The following is a 12,584-nucleotide window of genomic DNA, read 5'->3' on the forward strand; positions in this document are numbered from 1 at the left end:
GCAAACAAAGTTTCCGGTCTTCTGATGTAAGAAACGGGTACCCTTACATTTCATATTCACCTAGGGAAGCTGTTAGACTTATCCCAAGAAACGATGAACGAGACAATGTATAGACACAAAATAACCACAACTCCAAACATCAAAGCCACTCGTAAGGCTTGACAATAGGGAAGCACTCACTCATGTTAAGACCCTCCCCTAGGGGCTCGTATCCCGGACCCGTCGAGCCATCAAACCTGTAGTTGTCGTCTGGATGCCAATTGTGCGGATCCATAATTCCCAGGGATTTGTCTGATAGGTCCTAGAATATCCGGTGAGCAGTCCACCCGAGTATATGGAGAATGATCTGCTCAGACATGTATATTGGCTGATGAATTGACGGAATGGAAAGTCAGCTCACCTTGACAAAAGATGTTGCCGCCGTGGCATGTGCTGCTGCTGAATGCAATACAAAGTAGAATCAAAACCAAAAGATCACAGCGACAGACGCATTGATATACCACAAAGCTGGGGGACGATTGTGAGCCCAAAAGCTGCCTGAAAATTTTCCCGTTTCTGCCCAATATTTTTTGGGCTGACAGAATGGGAAGCGAGCCTACCACACTCTACCAAACCACAGCCTTCTTAAGCCAAAGGATGCAAGTTGGCAAATAAGGCGGATTTGGGCGTGTGGGCAATCTACCCAGGCTGCTCAATCAAATGTGCAAGGAGGAATGCCTAGTTAACTCTGTTGGCGGTCTAGTTTTTATATTGGACTGAAGAGACGCAACTAGTGAGAAACTCCGACCTCTACATGACCTGAGACTGAGTCCTCGTAGCCTGAGATTTTGTTCGTAGAATCAATTTTGCTGCACCATCTGATACCCCCGTTCGTCAATACGAACGGTTGATCAATCGGGACCCCGGTTACCCAATCAGGTAATATTGAGGTCTCGGGGATAGCAAAATCGGTATATATTAAGATATTTCACCCAAATTAAGCTTTATTATACATGCCTCCCACTATGTCTAGGTACTTCCATAGCCACCTTAGCCATTTTTTGTGCCCTCACGCCCACTTGATTACCTGATTCTCCTTCTCTAGCTCCATCCTCACGTGCGTGCTTAATAACTACTCTCTTCTTTGCTTTCTCAAGTGCCTTACTAGCCTTCTGAACTAACGTAATTAAACCACGAATATTCTCCTTTGCTACTGCTTTAGGGAAAGTAATCTTGTCTTTCTTGTAAGCTATACTAGTAATAAGCAAATTAAAATAAGTTGCTTATAAAGCAACTTTATTAAAAGTATTATATAACTAGAGAATTATAAGTTAATTATACTTAGTAATTAACAAGTAGCTCTATTTTTAATTAGCTTTAGTTAAGAGTAAATTCTGATAAGTCACATATCTTTAAAGTTTTTTTTTTCTAAAACTTTTATTAGTATTCTAGTTATTTTTATACTAAATTAATATTATTTAAAGATTTATAAAATTATATATAATCTCTTAAATATAATATTTAAGAGCTATAGTACTTGCTCTCTTTACTATATTCTCTTACTATTTCTTTATATACTTTATAACCCTCTTTATTAATTTAAATAAAATTATTTCCTTTATTACTTTCTCTTATTTTGCTTTCTTATTAATAAATAAGCTATTTTCTTTATTCTCTTTTTCTTTGTAAACCTTAATAGTAAACAATTCTTTAAAAGCACTACTCTTATTATATTAATTCCCTCTTGAATTCCCTTGCCCCTTGTCCTTCTTTCCCTCTTTTCAAGCCATTATCTCTTGTCTTTTATAAAGTTAATAGTAAACAAACCCCCTTTGTTTTGCAGCATAGCTCCATTCACCCCAAACCTCTTGCCCGACATTATCCGTCTATCCCTACCCCGCCTTCGGCTGGATACGGATGTTGACGCATACTGTCGGATTGACTACCAGTATCAATATCGGCCGGAATAAGAATTATTCCTTGAACTAAAATAGTGGTATAATGGAACTTGAGCTTTCAATTTCAATCTCGAGGGTAGCGCGTCCTTTGTCTCCTTCCAACATCGACGGCTTCGACCATGGCTCTCCGCAATAGCGGGATGCATGGTGCAGTGGTGCAGAGAGGAGGTTGGCGATGATGTTGATGATGGTTATAGAGGAATCCGGAAGTGTGGAATGCAGACAGGAGGATAAGGAGGTGATGGATGGGGAGTGCCCGTCGTGGTACTCAGGGGAGGAGGGACACGGTGATGCGCAGCTTGAGGTCCATGGACATCTTGATATTGCTCTCACGTGAAGAAGCACCCAGCATAGAAGCAAGAGCATTCCGAGTGGAATGCGGGACGAGGGGAAGACGTCGCCAGTGCGCGTCCTAGTCTGATCCTGCAGGGTACCAAGGTGGCGCTCTACTTGAGGCTCTTGTCTCGACCGATGAACAGGAGTTCATCACAGAGGCCGAAAAGAGTTAAGATGCTTACTTATGTGATGAAGCTTCATTTCAGACTGTATTCCTCCATTTCTATTTCATTTCCTTTCCGTCCCGCTCTTTCAAACACTCGAGAAACCTCTCTCCAGAATTTGGGGAAAGTCCAGCTTCTCATCTTGATCGCTGAAGAGGGTACATTGTATCCGACAGAGTTCAAGTCTCGGCACTCCAAACTGTGGTTCGCCTTCGGAGACTAAGCTATTTTTCGTCTGATGACTTCCGACCGAGGGAAGGGCTGCCGAGGGGGACCGAGATGAATGATAGATTCGAGCAGAGGAGAGCGGTGTGTTGAGCGCCCTCGAGCCTAGAGCTAAGGACCCAGAAGACAGACGGCAGAGAAGGATTTTGGTCTTTCCATGGATCCGGCCCCGAAGCCAGGTACCAAGCCGGTACGTATTCCCGACAGAGCCGACGACTTTCCCGGGTATGCCTCAGCCCGAAGGGAAGCTTCCGGTTGACTAAATCGTCCTAGGAAAAGTTCACTTTTGCTTTCTCGGACGAAAGCATGTCAAAATCGTCGCAAACGACGTTGCCCATTTTATACATTCAATCACAAACACGCCCAATCTGAAATTCGAAGTGGACTTATCAACATTCACGTGACTATGTCACCGTGAAACAGAGCCACGCCTTGCAAAGAGGGTTTGCGTGGACTTCCCCGCTTATTTGGGTGGTTTTGTTGTAGCAAGGAAAACAGAAGCTTAACAGTGGGAAGCAAAAATGCCTCAAAAGGGAACGCAGCAGAGAGGCTGAGAGGGACTTCCCTTTTCTTTTCCCATTAGACATCCACATCCACATCCACCTTCCTTGCCCCTTTTTCTGCAGCGCCCAAACCCAATGGATACTCGGCTGGCGCTCCAATGAGGGCACGCCGTCTGGATGTTGTTTCATGACTAAATCCGTTCCTGGATCGCCAACTAAGGCGAGCGACACGCCAGGCCCCGTTGCAGGCGAGGCCAGTCAGCTGGTCTGTTGTGAACCCGAGTGCCGCCCGCCAGCAAGGCAAGCCCCCAAGCCCGGCGCCGTGCAGACAGACACCAAATAGAAGCAGGAGAAACATCCGGATTTCGTGCCTCGTCTGCACCCTCAGCACCCCTCCATTGCTGCCACCATCGCGTCGCCATCACCATATCATCCAGATTGCATAGATTGCTCCAGCTCCAGCTCCAGCTCCAGCACTCCCGCGCAACGCCCCCTCCCGCGCACCGCGCACCCCTTTTCTCACCCGCGGCCAAGCAATGGCATAGTGCGTGTGACTACTGGTAGCTGGCCCCCAAAGCATTGGCACTTTATTCGGCATCGCCTTGGCTGCTGGTCCCAGACGTTGGATCTCGCCCGCTGCTGCTGCCCTCGCTCGCGCAGACCTCACTGTCGCTGTGCTGCTCACCTTACCCTCACCGCTCCACGCGGTCCGGGTCCAGGTCGCCGTCTACCCTTACCATTGTCTCGTTGTCCGCCAGCCGTCGCTCCACGCTCTTTATACGCGTCTCTGGGAACGGGGAATTCGATCTCAGGTACAGGTGCGGTCCATACGGCTGCTCATGCGCAAGCGGTGTTACCCCCCTGCTCGCTCTCTTTGACTCGACAATCAATTCTGCATAACACATTCCACACAACCTGCGGACGCGAGGTCCTCTCCCACGTTTCATCACTCCTCGCACCGTCAGGAATGGTCGCCGCAGCTGCGTGGAACTCACACCTGCTGTGAACAAGCATCTACGGCCAGTGTACCAGGGCACCAGGGCACCAGGGCACCAGGGCACGCTTCTTCCGACCATCTGAACAGGCCAGAAGCACCCATCGAAATAGTCAATCGACTTGTGCACTATCGCCGAAGCCGTCACCCTGCGACTCGTCCGACTTGACCCCCACGGCATTGCACCGCAACTCAACCTTCTGGGAAAACCCTCGCACGTACACAACTACCGTCCGAGCCTGCGCACCTCTCCCTCGAGATTGTGACACAGCTCAGGTACCTGAAGGCTGTGCACACGAGGCATTTAGCAATCCTGCGACCTGCGCCGCTGCGAGTCGAGAAAACCCCCTAGCTGCAAACAGGGGCATCATGACACGAAAATCCATACCACAGCCGCTGACGCTGGGGGTCTCTTCCGCGGTGGGCGAGGAGCAACGCGAGCACGAGCACGACTTCATCGACTCTCCTCGGTCTCCTTTGAGTCTAAAGTCTCCGAAATCGCCGAGATCCCCTTTCCGGTTCAACAGCTCAAAGAAATCGCAAAGCGAGCTCCCGTCAATGCAAGCAGCCGAGCCATACCAACCCCAGGGCAACCTTCCGCCTGCTCAATCCTTATCATCTCTACAACAATACACAGCGGCTGCGGGTGGACAAGAGAATCAGGAGCGGGAGCGTCCGGCAAAGACTGGCTTCTTCTCTAACTACAAGGCTGCGAAGAGTTCAAGCCGATTGCAAAATTCGGATTCTGCTCGACCGGTCACCGAGGACAGCATGTCCAGAGACGCGGACCGCCCGACCATGGCCGGGAAAGTTTCGTCGAAGGAAACTAAGAGAGCTGGTACGACTCATGCTGTTTCGTCCCTCATCTTCAGACGTCGTTTACTAACCTTGCCCTCCGTGTGAATAGATTCTACTGATCGATCGACAACCCGACGACCTGTTGGTGGACCCTCAAAATCAGACGTTTCCCTTGATTCCCAAACCGAACCCCCACCATCCTCCTCCGGCACGAACGTCATCAGGAAGGGCAAGCCGAAGGCATTCAACCTGCTGTCCAGGACCAAGTCTATCCGAGATGAACAAAGTCCACGCGCATTGTCCCCGAATAATAGGTTGATGGAACCGGAGAAGACGCATGCACACAGTGAATCCCTCAGAACTGCACCGCTTCCTATATCGGAAGGCGATCGATCGTTTAGGTCCATGATGAGTTCCAACGTACGCCAACGATCTGAGGATAGGCAACCTACGCAGCCACGGGATATTCAACGAAAGGAGAACGGCAGACAAAAGGATACGAGAGAGAATGGTAAATCACAAACCATGAAGGACCAGAAGGAGAACCGCCCGCCGAACTCATTCTCGTCGTCGTTGCGTGAGGGGAGTGGCCACGGTTTCTTGAATAATCTCAAGAGTTCTGCAACCAAGGGGGCTGGAGCACTGAGTAAGGGGTTGTTTGGAAAGGGGAGAAGCGGAAGCACCAATGAGAAGGAGTCTTTCCTTGACGATATGCATTATGAGTTGAAGGTCCTCAACCGTCCACTTGTTGAACAGACCAGACTTACCAGGATATCGAAGAGGTTGGAGGATTCCCGGGATAAGACTGAGTTCTGGATGCCAGCATTCCCATGGAGAGCTATCGACTATCTCAACTATAAGGGTAGTGATGTCGAGGGGTTGTACAGAGTTCCAGGTAGTACCCAGGAAGTCAAGAGATGGCAGAGACGATTTGATGAAGGTAAGGGAAGCCCTTGTGAGAGGTACGTTCTTTTACTAATGCTAAACAGAGGGTGACATCGATCTATTTGAGCAAGATGACCTCTACGATATTAACATCATCGGCTCCATGCTCAAGGCTTGGCTCCGTGAACTTCCCGACGAACTGCTCCCCAAGGCCGCACAAGACCGCATCTCCCGAGCACACGCTGGCTCCGAGGAAGTCCCCCAATTGCTCGTCGATGAGCTCTCAAACCTCTCACCATTCAACTACTACCTTCTCTTCGCTATTACTTGCCACCTCTCGCTTCTCCTAGCCCACGCCGACAAGAACAAGATGAACTTCAACAATCTTTGCATTTGCTTCCAACCATGTATGAAGATCGACATGTTCTGTTTCAAGTGGCTTGTCGAAAACTGGAGAGACTGTTGGAAGGGTTGTAAGACTGAGCAACACTACATTGAGCAAGAGTATATGCTGTTCGACATGGTTACCCCTGGATCGGCTGAAGGTCGCCGTAGCAGCACCGCAATCGAGGTCAGCTCTCACGATGAACGCACCGTCTCCAGCTCAGATAGCAGCAAGCCAAGCAGTGTCAGCATCGACCACAGTCAGAAGCCTGGAGGAAGCCAGAACAAGAAGTTACCGTTCACCAAGAGCCAAACGAGCATGGACACAGTCAGCACGCAATTAACGGTTGTGCAAGAACGAACTCCGCCTCGGCGAAGTGGTGATATGAGACCTTTGAGTCCTATCAAACCACTTAGCCCGATTGGTCTTTGAACGGTGGAGGGACCAGATATTACGAACCTAAAACTACACCAAACCTTGCCATTGCGGAATCGATTCGATATTATACGAATGATATTTGCGACGAGCATGGATGAGATATGAGCATGAAGGACAGGGAGGCAAAATTGTAGGCATTGCACCACAACCATACTATTTTCACGGCCGCATCACTCATCCATCGATCAATCGAAATGATTTCATGGCATCTCTCGCAGGAAGGACTTAAGCACTCTCGTCACATACTTTGCTTGTCTGTTCGGCGGATTTCCTCTTTTCTTTTCCCTTGCTTTCTGCGTTTTACGTTTTTATTTTGTTGTCTGTTGTGAGAGGGCAGCAGATCATGTTTTGTGTTGAATACTGAATACCCCAGCGTTGCACATGGCGGCGGCCATCGTATTTTCGTTTCTTTCTTTTTCTTGCGTTGTCCGGGCTTTTCGATGAGATTACGAGCCACCTGACCTTGGACGAACTCTGAATCTGCATTTCCAGCGAGGATGAATGGGCTGTGCGTAATACTTGGTTCTTGCTGAGATCGATGGTGGATGAGGGGTTGGACTATGACCTGTTCTCTGTCCTTGGATTCTCTTCAGAATTTGGGATTGAGATGTGCATTGGAGGACGATTGTTTGTTACTTGAGAGGGAGAGAAAATTGGCGGTGGAGGCATATGAGTGAGGGTTTTGTACGATTACGATATGAGTGGACTTTGTGATTTGAGGGGTGGATGAAATGAAGAGAGAAAAGAAGAGAGAGTACATTATTGAGCGAAGGGATGAAAAACCAAAACGAGGCCTATACTCGCGTTTGGATCCTCTACCTTGATATCGAGGCATTGAGAATTGAACATATGAATCACAAAACATCCGAAAACCCCATTCATTGAATGTGATCAGTTTATGGATGAATGCCATTTGGATCTGGATCTGGTTGCCCGAAGAAAGTCATTCAATCAAATCCTCAAGCAGCAAATCATAACAGCGTCCTGATATCAAGCGCTTTTTCACCCCCTTCAACGCCGAGAATCAAACAATCCCTCCAACGCCATGCAATGCCATCCATATTCACACCACCTCCCACTTCACTTCCCCCCCCCCCCCCCCCCAAAAAACTTCCTTTCCTCACCTCTGCCCATTCTTCCGACCCTTCCGCTCATTAGCCCTCATCGCCCTCTCATTCCTCCTAACCTTCTCCTTCCGCTCCCTCCGCCCATCACCCTGCCGCTCAGTCCCCTCCTTCCTCTCCGCCTCCTTCTTGGGATCAACCTCGACAATCCAATCATCCTCGCCGGCTTTGTTCGCGCCCTTGTATCCCCATTTCGGCACCCACTCCCCGCTCGCCTCATCGTAAACCATCTTCTTCCGCTCCTCCTTCGTCTTACTCTTGATGCCCTTCTTGGCCGCGAATTTTTGCCAGGTTGTTTGGGCTTTCGGGGGCGGTAGTGGCTATATCTCTTTTCAGCATCTCTCTCTCTCGCCTTCTCCAGCTTTCCGCCAACTGGGGGAAAGAAGAAAGGAAAAGAATAGAAAAACATACCTTCTCCCGCGGCAGCGGAGTCGAGATTCCCGGCAGCGAGAGTAATACACCTGCCGGCGTACTGGTGATCGGACACGTACTCAGCAGCTGGTTGAGCAGTGCTTGTGCGCCATCCCTCGCGGTCGCCGCTAGCTCCTCCTCTAATCTTTCCTTCGACGATAATTGAAGGGGGTTTGGATCGGAGGCACAGAGGAGCCCGAGGTCGAAGGTGTAGGGCGTCGGTTTGGAGACTTGTACCGGCAGCTTGCTTTTCGTTTCCGATTCCGCCATCTTGGGATTGGAAGGAAGAACGGTGGGTGCTGAAGGGCGATGAGAGGAGGGGAGGATGCGAGAGGTGCAGCGCGAGGAGGGGGAGGGAAAATAAAATAATTTTGCAGAGCTGCTTTACGCGGCCGCTTTTTAGTCCGCATTTTGCATGGAGCGGCGAGCGAAATTTATTCCAGCATCAACGACGGACAAGTTTGAGCTCGACACCTCACCCCGAGCTTGAATAGAGGCTCATTTGAGCAGCACAATGGCAAGCACGAATTGCCTCCGCTGCCTCGCGCGGCCCTCATTGTCTCCCACCAGCATCCTCAATTCCTCCTTCCTCAATGGCAGCACAAGCAGGAGTAAAATTGCTGCTTCAGCTTCAACCTCAATATTAAACCCGATTTCGAAAGGCGCAGCGCAATTCTCCACGACGAGCGTACAATCCCGCTCCCCCATCAACCGGCCTGCCACCACCTCCGGCCGCAAAAACGAGAAAGTGAAGGGCCAGAAGACGCTCCGGATCAAGAAGAAGCCGCCGCCGAAGACGGGCAAGCCGCCTGCGCCGGGGGAGAGGAAGGCGATGCGAAAGAGGATTGTGCTGAGTAATACTAATGCGCTGGAGGTGCAGGGGTTGAGGGAGTTGGATGCGGGGTTGGTGGGGGAGTGGGAGAAGGGGATTGTGCGGGAAGTGGAGGAGAATGCTGCGGATGGAGACTGGGTGTTGGAGGGGGCGATGGGGATGGTTGAGCAGGACAAGGGAGAGGGAGAGACGAATGGGGAAGAGGTTATCGGACAGGTTGTGGGCTTGATGGGGAGTACGGTTGATAGTCTCAGAGCTGTTGAGGCGTTTAAGACGGCGCAGGGATGGGGGCTTTTTCGACGGCCTGGGTTGTTGGTTAGAGAGGAGAGTGTGGCGCTTTCTAGGAAGCTGATCATGAGCGAGGAGGGGGAGATGCTGAGACTTGTGATAGATGGGGAGAGAGGGACGGGAAAGAGTTTGATTTTGTTGCATGCTATGGCTACAGCGTTCGTGAGGGGGTGGGTTGTGCTAAATATTCCTGAAGGTATTTCCGCTCCCTCCTCCAAACCAAAAAGGGTTGATTGATGCTGATAATTTGCAGCACAAGAAGTCACCAACGCAATGAACGACTACGCGCCCCTTCCAGGCACCACCCCAACCCTGTTCTCCCAGCCAACATACACGGCCAACTGGCTCTCCCAAATCAACAAAGCGAACACCACGCTCCTCCAAGACATGGAACTCAGCCTAACGCACAACTTGCCCATCCCACTACAGTCCAACATCTCGCTCTCTCGTCTATGCGAGCTCGGCGCCCGCGACCCAGACGTCGCGTGGCCTGTTTTCCAAGCCTTCTGGGCGGAACTCATGGCTAAAGGACGACCACCGGTTTTGCTGGCTTTGGATGGGCTGAATAATGTGATGCGAGAGTCAATGTATAGGGCGCCGGATACTAGTTTTGTGCATGCGCATGATTTGGCGATTGTCAACCATTTTGTGGGGTATTTGTCTGGAGAGAGGAAACTGGGTAATGGCGGCGCGGTAATTGCGGCGACGAATAGGAGTCATGCGCCCAAGTCAAAGAGTTTGGATTTGGTGTTGACGCAGCTTGAGGAGAGGCAGCTGGGGGAAGAGGAGATTACTGAGAAGGATCCGTTTGAGAAGGGGTATGATGGAAGGGTTGAGTGGGCTTTGGGTGTTAAGGATGTGGAAGGCGTGGAGGAAGCGGCGGGAGAGGAAACTGTGGACAAGGAGTTGAGTCCTGGTCCTGTGGAGGTTTTGAAGCTGAAGGGGCTGAGTAAGAAGGAGGCGAGGGGCCTAATGGAGTATTGGGCTAAGAGTGGGGTGCTGAGGAAGAGGGTTGATGAGGAGGAGGTTGCGGAGAAGTGGGCGTTGGCTGGCAATGGGGTTGTGGGTGAGATTGAGAGGGGGGCGTTGAGGATGAGGATTTGATGTGATGAGAGGAAAGGGGTGTAAATATGTACTGTATTTGTATCCGAATTGTATGTGTTGATAGAAGACATAGATGAGATTAAAGCATTCAAGAACTTTTCTAACATGGCCCGGATGGCAGACCTGAAGTTTTGGGCAGCCGAGCTATTTACGTCTAGAGGCTCTTGACTTCCCTTGTTTTATGCTTGAATTGCCTCACCTTCAGATGGCAAGAAGTATTTTGCCTGGGGCTTTCTTAGTGGTCTGATTCAACGACAGCCTCACCTTTAGTCCAGGAAAGAATGTGAGGGAAAAGCGTCAACGGAAGCCCAATCTTAAGCAGTTGATTTCCAACTTCGACCTCTTCTCCATCAATCAACAACGACCATCATAGCTTTGCAATTCAAGCTTGTACCGCAATTGAGGATTTCGAGATCTCAAACATCTTGTGAATGCTCTTTTGGTGTCGTGGTTCAGTTGAGTTTCCGAGAACCTCACCTTTTAGACGAAAAGAAGGCGTCGAATTGCAATCTCTACCTAACCTTAAGCAGTAGCTCTCTAACTTCGACCTCCCCTTCTCCGTTCATCAACAACACCCATCGAACCCCAACTTCGCAACGCAACGGTGCTGTTGAGGTGCCTGCTTCGAGATCTCAATCGATCTTGTGTATGCTCTTGGAATTCCAAGATCCCACAAGAGGATCACCAAACCACAATCTCCGCACATCTCAACCGCTCCTACTCACTTTCATCATGGCTTTTCACTCGTGGAAGGATCCTTCCATCTGGGAAGCTCGCGCCACCGCCACCTCAGCAGTAGATGGAGACACCGCAATGGCCGACAACCCAGCGAGACCTAAAACCCTCGCCGAACTCCTCAAAGCAGACCTCCGCCTCAAAGCCGACAAGAAAATGCGAAACGTGCACTACGAAGGACTCCTCGAACTCCGCGAATCCCGCGACAACCTCGACCTCGAGATCGAAGGCACGGAAGCTGAGTTGGAAGCAGCCGATGCATTTATCAGGCAAAAGCAAGTCGAAAAGCAAGTTGATGTTCATGCGTCGGGCCTTTCGAATGCGCTTTTCATGGCTTATGGCGAGTTTTGTGAGAGTCTGTACTCGCAATGGGGAGGTTTTAAGGGCATCTCGATTTTGTGTGACCAGCCACATCATGGTTCCTACTTTAGATATGACCCGGAGTTTTGCTTTTTTAAGCAGTTTGCGGAGGAGCAGGAGCAGGAGAAGATGGAGCTTAGAGCGAGATTGGAGGAGGTGGGGGAGAGGATGAGGGAGAAGGGCGAGGAAGTGGGCATTGAGGTCGAGGAAGAGGATGGTGAAGAAGCAGCCACTGATCAAGTTTCTGACATGGAAATTGCGGAAGCAGGAGAGGGTGAGGTGGGAGAGGATGAGCTGGACCTGAGGATCAAGGAGCACGTCCATTGGACGAATCGCAATTTCAGATGTGAGGCTTCTGTTTCTGTGGTTCGCGAATTCGACGGATCGGAGCGGACTGAGCAAATTGTTGAGTTCTGGTCTCTTCCTCAAATTGAGCCCCGGAGTGGTGTTGAGGCTACCTGGGGTGAGCAGTATGTAAGTTATCTACTCTCCGTCCACTTCCAAGATCGCTGCTAAATCTGCCTCAGCCTGAGCTCTACCGTCTCGCGATCCGTGCTGCGAAGAACGGATCGGAGGCTGCGATGGAAATGTTGATGAGACTTCCAAGCATGAGTGCCGAGTTCAAGGGTTGGCTCTTTGAATACGAGTTTGAGGAGTCGCTGAAGGATGAGCCGCTTCTTTCTAGGCGGTGGGTGTTCAAGGAGGCGAGGAAGATTGAGGAGCCTGGTACTGTGGTGGAGAAGAATAAGGGTTTGGTAAAGTTGATCGCTGCTTATTAAGGGGAGAATTAAGTGTGGGAGGAGAGCTCGGGGTTTTGGATTTGGATAACGGCTAAGGCAATTAAGTGGTTTACACTGCTATGAGTTCTGAGTTGCTCGCAAACAATGGTCGGGACTAGTGTGTCAAATGATTTGATTTGATTTAATTAGAGCCTACTAATTAAATCGTACTAATTATAATTAAATATGGTTAATTAAATTATTATATAATAATACACGTGTTTCTAGAGCTAAAATAAGATTGTAACTAATTATTTTTGAGGTTACTTAATACTTATTTTATTAA

The 12,584-nt window shown here is 49.8% G+C and overlaps 5 protein-coding genes across 5 annotated transcripts; 3 read left to right on the top strand and 2 right to left on the bottom strand.

Annotated features, from left to right (window-relative positions):
- Positions 1–3,725: 3,725 nt before the first annotated feature.
- Positions 3,726–4,434, bottom strand: K444DRAFT_305477 (uncharacterized protein). Its single transcript, XM_024871760.1, has one exon. It carries the CDS (start codon positions 4,338–4,340, stop codon positions 3,858–3,860), a length of 483 nt encoding a protein of 160 aa, XP_024741219.1. The 5' UTR covers positions 4,341–4,434; the 3' UTR covers positions 3,726–3,857.
- Positions 4,435–4,753: 319 nt separating this feature from the next.
- Positions 4,754–6,659, top strand: K444DRAFT_493638 (uncharacterized protein; the record flags this gene model as incomplete). The annotated part of the gene is made up of 3 exons (XM_024873246.1): positions 4,754–4,997; positions 5,067–5,897; positions 5,947–6,659. Coding segments are annotated over 3 exons (1,788 nt in total), but the record flags the coding sequence as incomplete, so codon positions are not given.
- Positions 6,660–7,785: 1,126 nt separating this feature from the next.
- K444DRAFT_650827 (ribosomal biogenesis regulatory protein) lies at positions 7,786–8,527 on the bottom strand (the record flags this gene model as incomplete). Its single annotated transcript, XM_024885664.1, has 2 exons — positions 8,201–8,527; positions 7,786–8,109 (listed from the first exon to the last, which is right to left on the bottom strand). Exons 1-2 carry the CDS (start codon positions 8,468–8,470, stop codon positions 7,786–7,788), a joined length of 594 nt encoding a protein of 197 aa, XP_024741221.1. The 5' UTR covers positions 8,471–8,527.
- Positions 8,528–9,032: 505 nt separating this feature from the next.
- K444DRAFT_583317 (uncharacterized protein) lies at positions 9,033–10,424 on the top strand (the record flags this gene model as incomplete). Its single annotated transcript, XM_024877824.1, has 4 exons — positions 9,033–9,107; positions 9,216–9,516; positions 9,574–10,178; positions 10,248–10,424. The coding sequence occupies 4 exons, from the start codon at positions 9,033–9,035 to the stop codon at positions 10,422–10,424; spliced, it is 1,158 nt and encodes a 385-aa protein (XP_024741222.1).
- A 324-nt stretch (positions 10,425–10,748) lies between these two features.
- K444DRAFT_305555 (uncharacterized protein) lies at positions 10,749–12,504 on the top strand. The gene has a single exon (XM_024871761.1). The coding sequence runs from the start codon at positions 11,073–11,075 to the stop codon at positions 12,033–12,035; it is 963 nt and encodes a 320-aa protein (XP_024741223.1). The 5' UTR covers positions 10,749–11,072; the 3' UTR covers positions 12,036–12,504.
- The last annotated feature ends 80 nt before the right edge of the window (positions 12,505–12,584 follow it).

Source organism: Hyaloscypha bicolor (genome assembly GCF_002865645.1).
Source record: "Hyaloscypha bicolor E unplaced genomic scaffold K444scaffold_37, whole genome shotgun sequence".
NCBI lineage: Eukaryota > Fungi > Ascomycota > Leotiomycetes > Helotiales > Hyaloscyphaceae > Hyaloscypha > Hyaloscypha bicolor.

What these genes read in the sequence shown, in the direction of transcription:
- K444DRAFT_305477 (XM_024871760.1), bottom strand. Translation starts at nt 4,340, where the DNA reads ATGCCGTGGGGGTCAAGTCGGACGAGTCGCAGGGTGACGGCTTCGGCG.
- K444DRAFT_305555 (XM_024871761.1), top strand. Translation starts at nt 11,073, where the DNA reads ATGCTCTTGGAATTCCAAGATCCCACAAGAGGATCACCAAACCACAAT.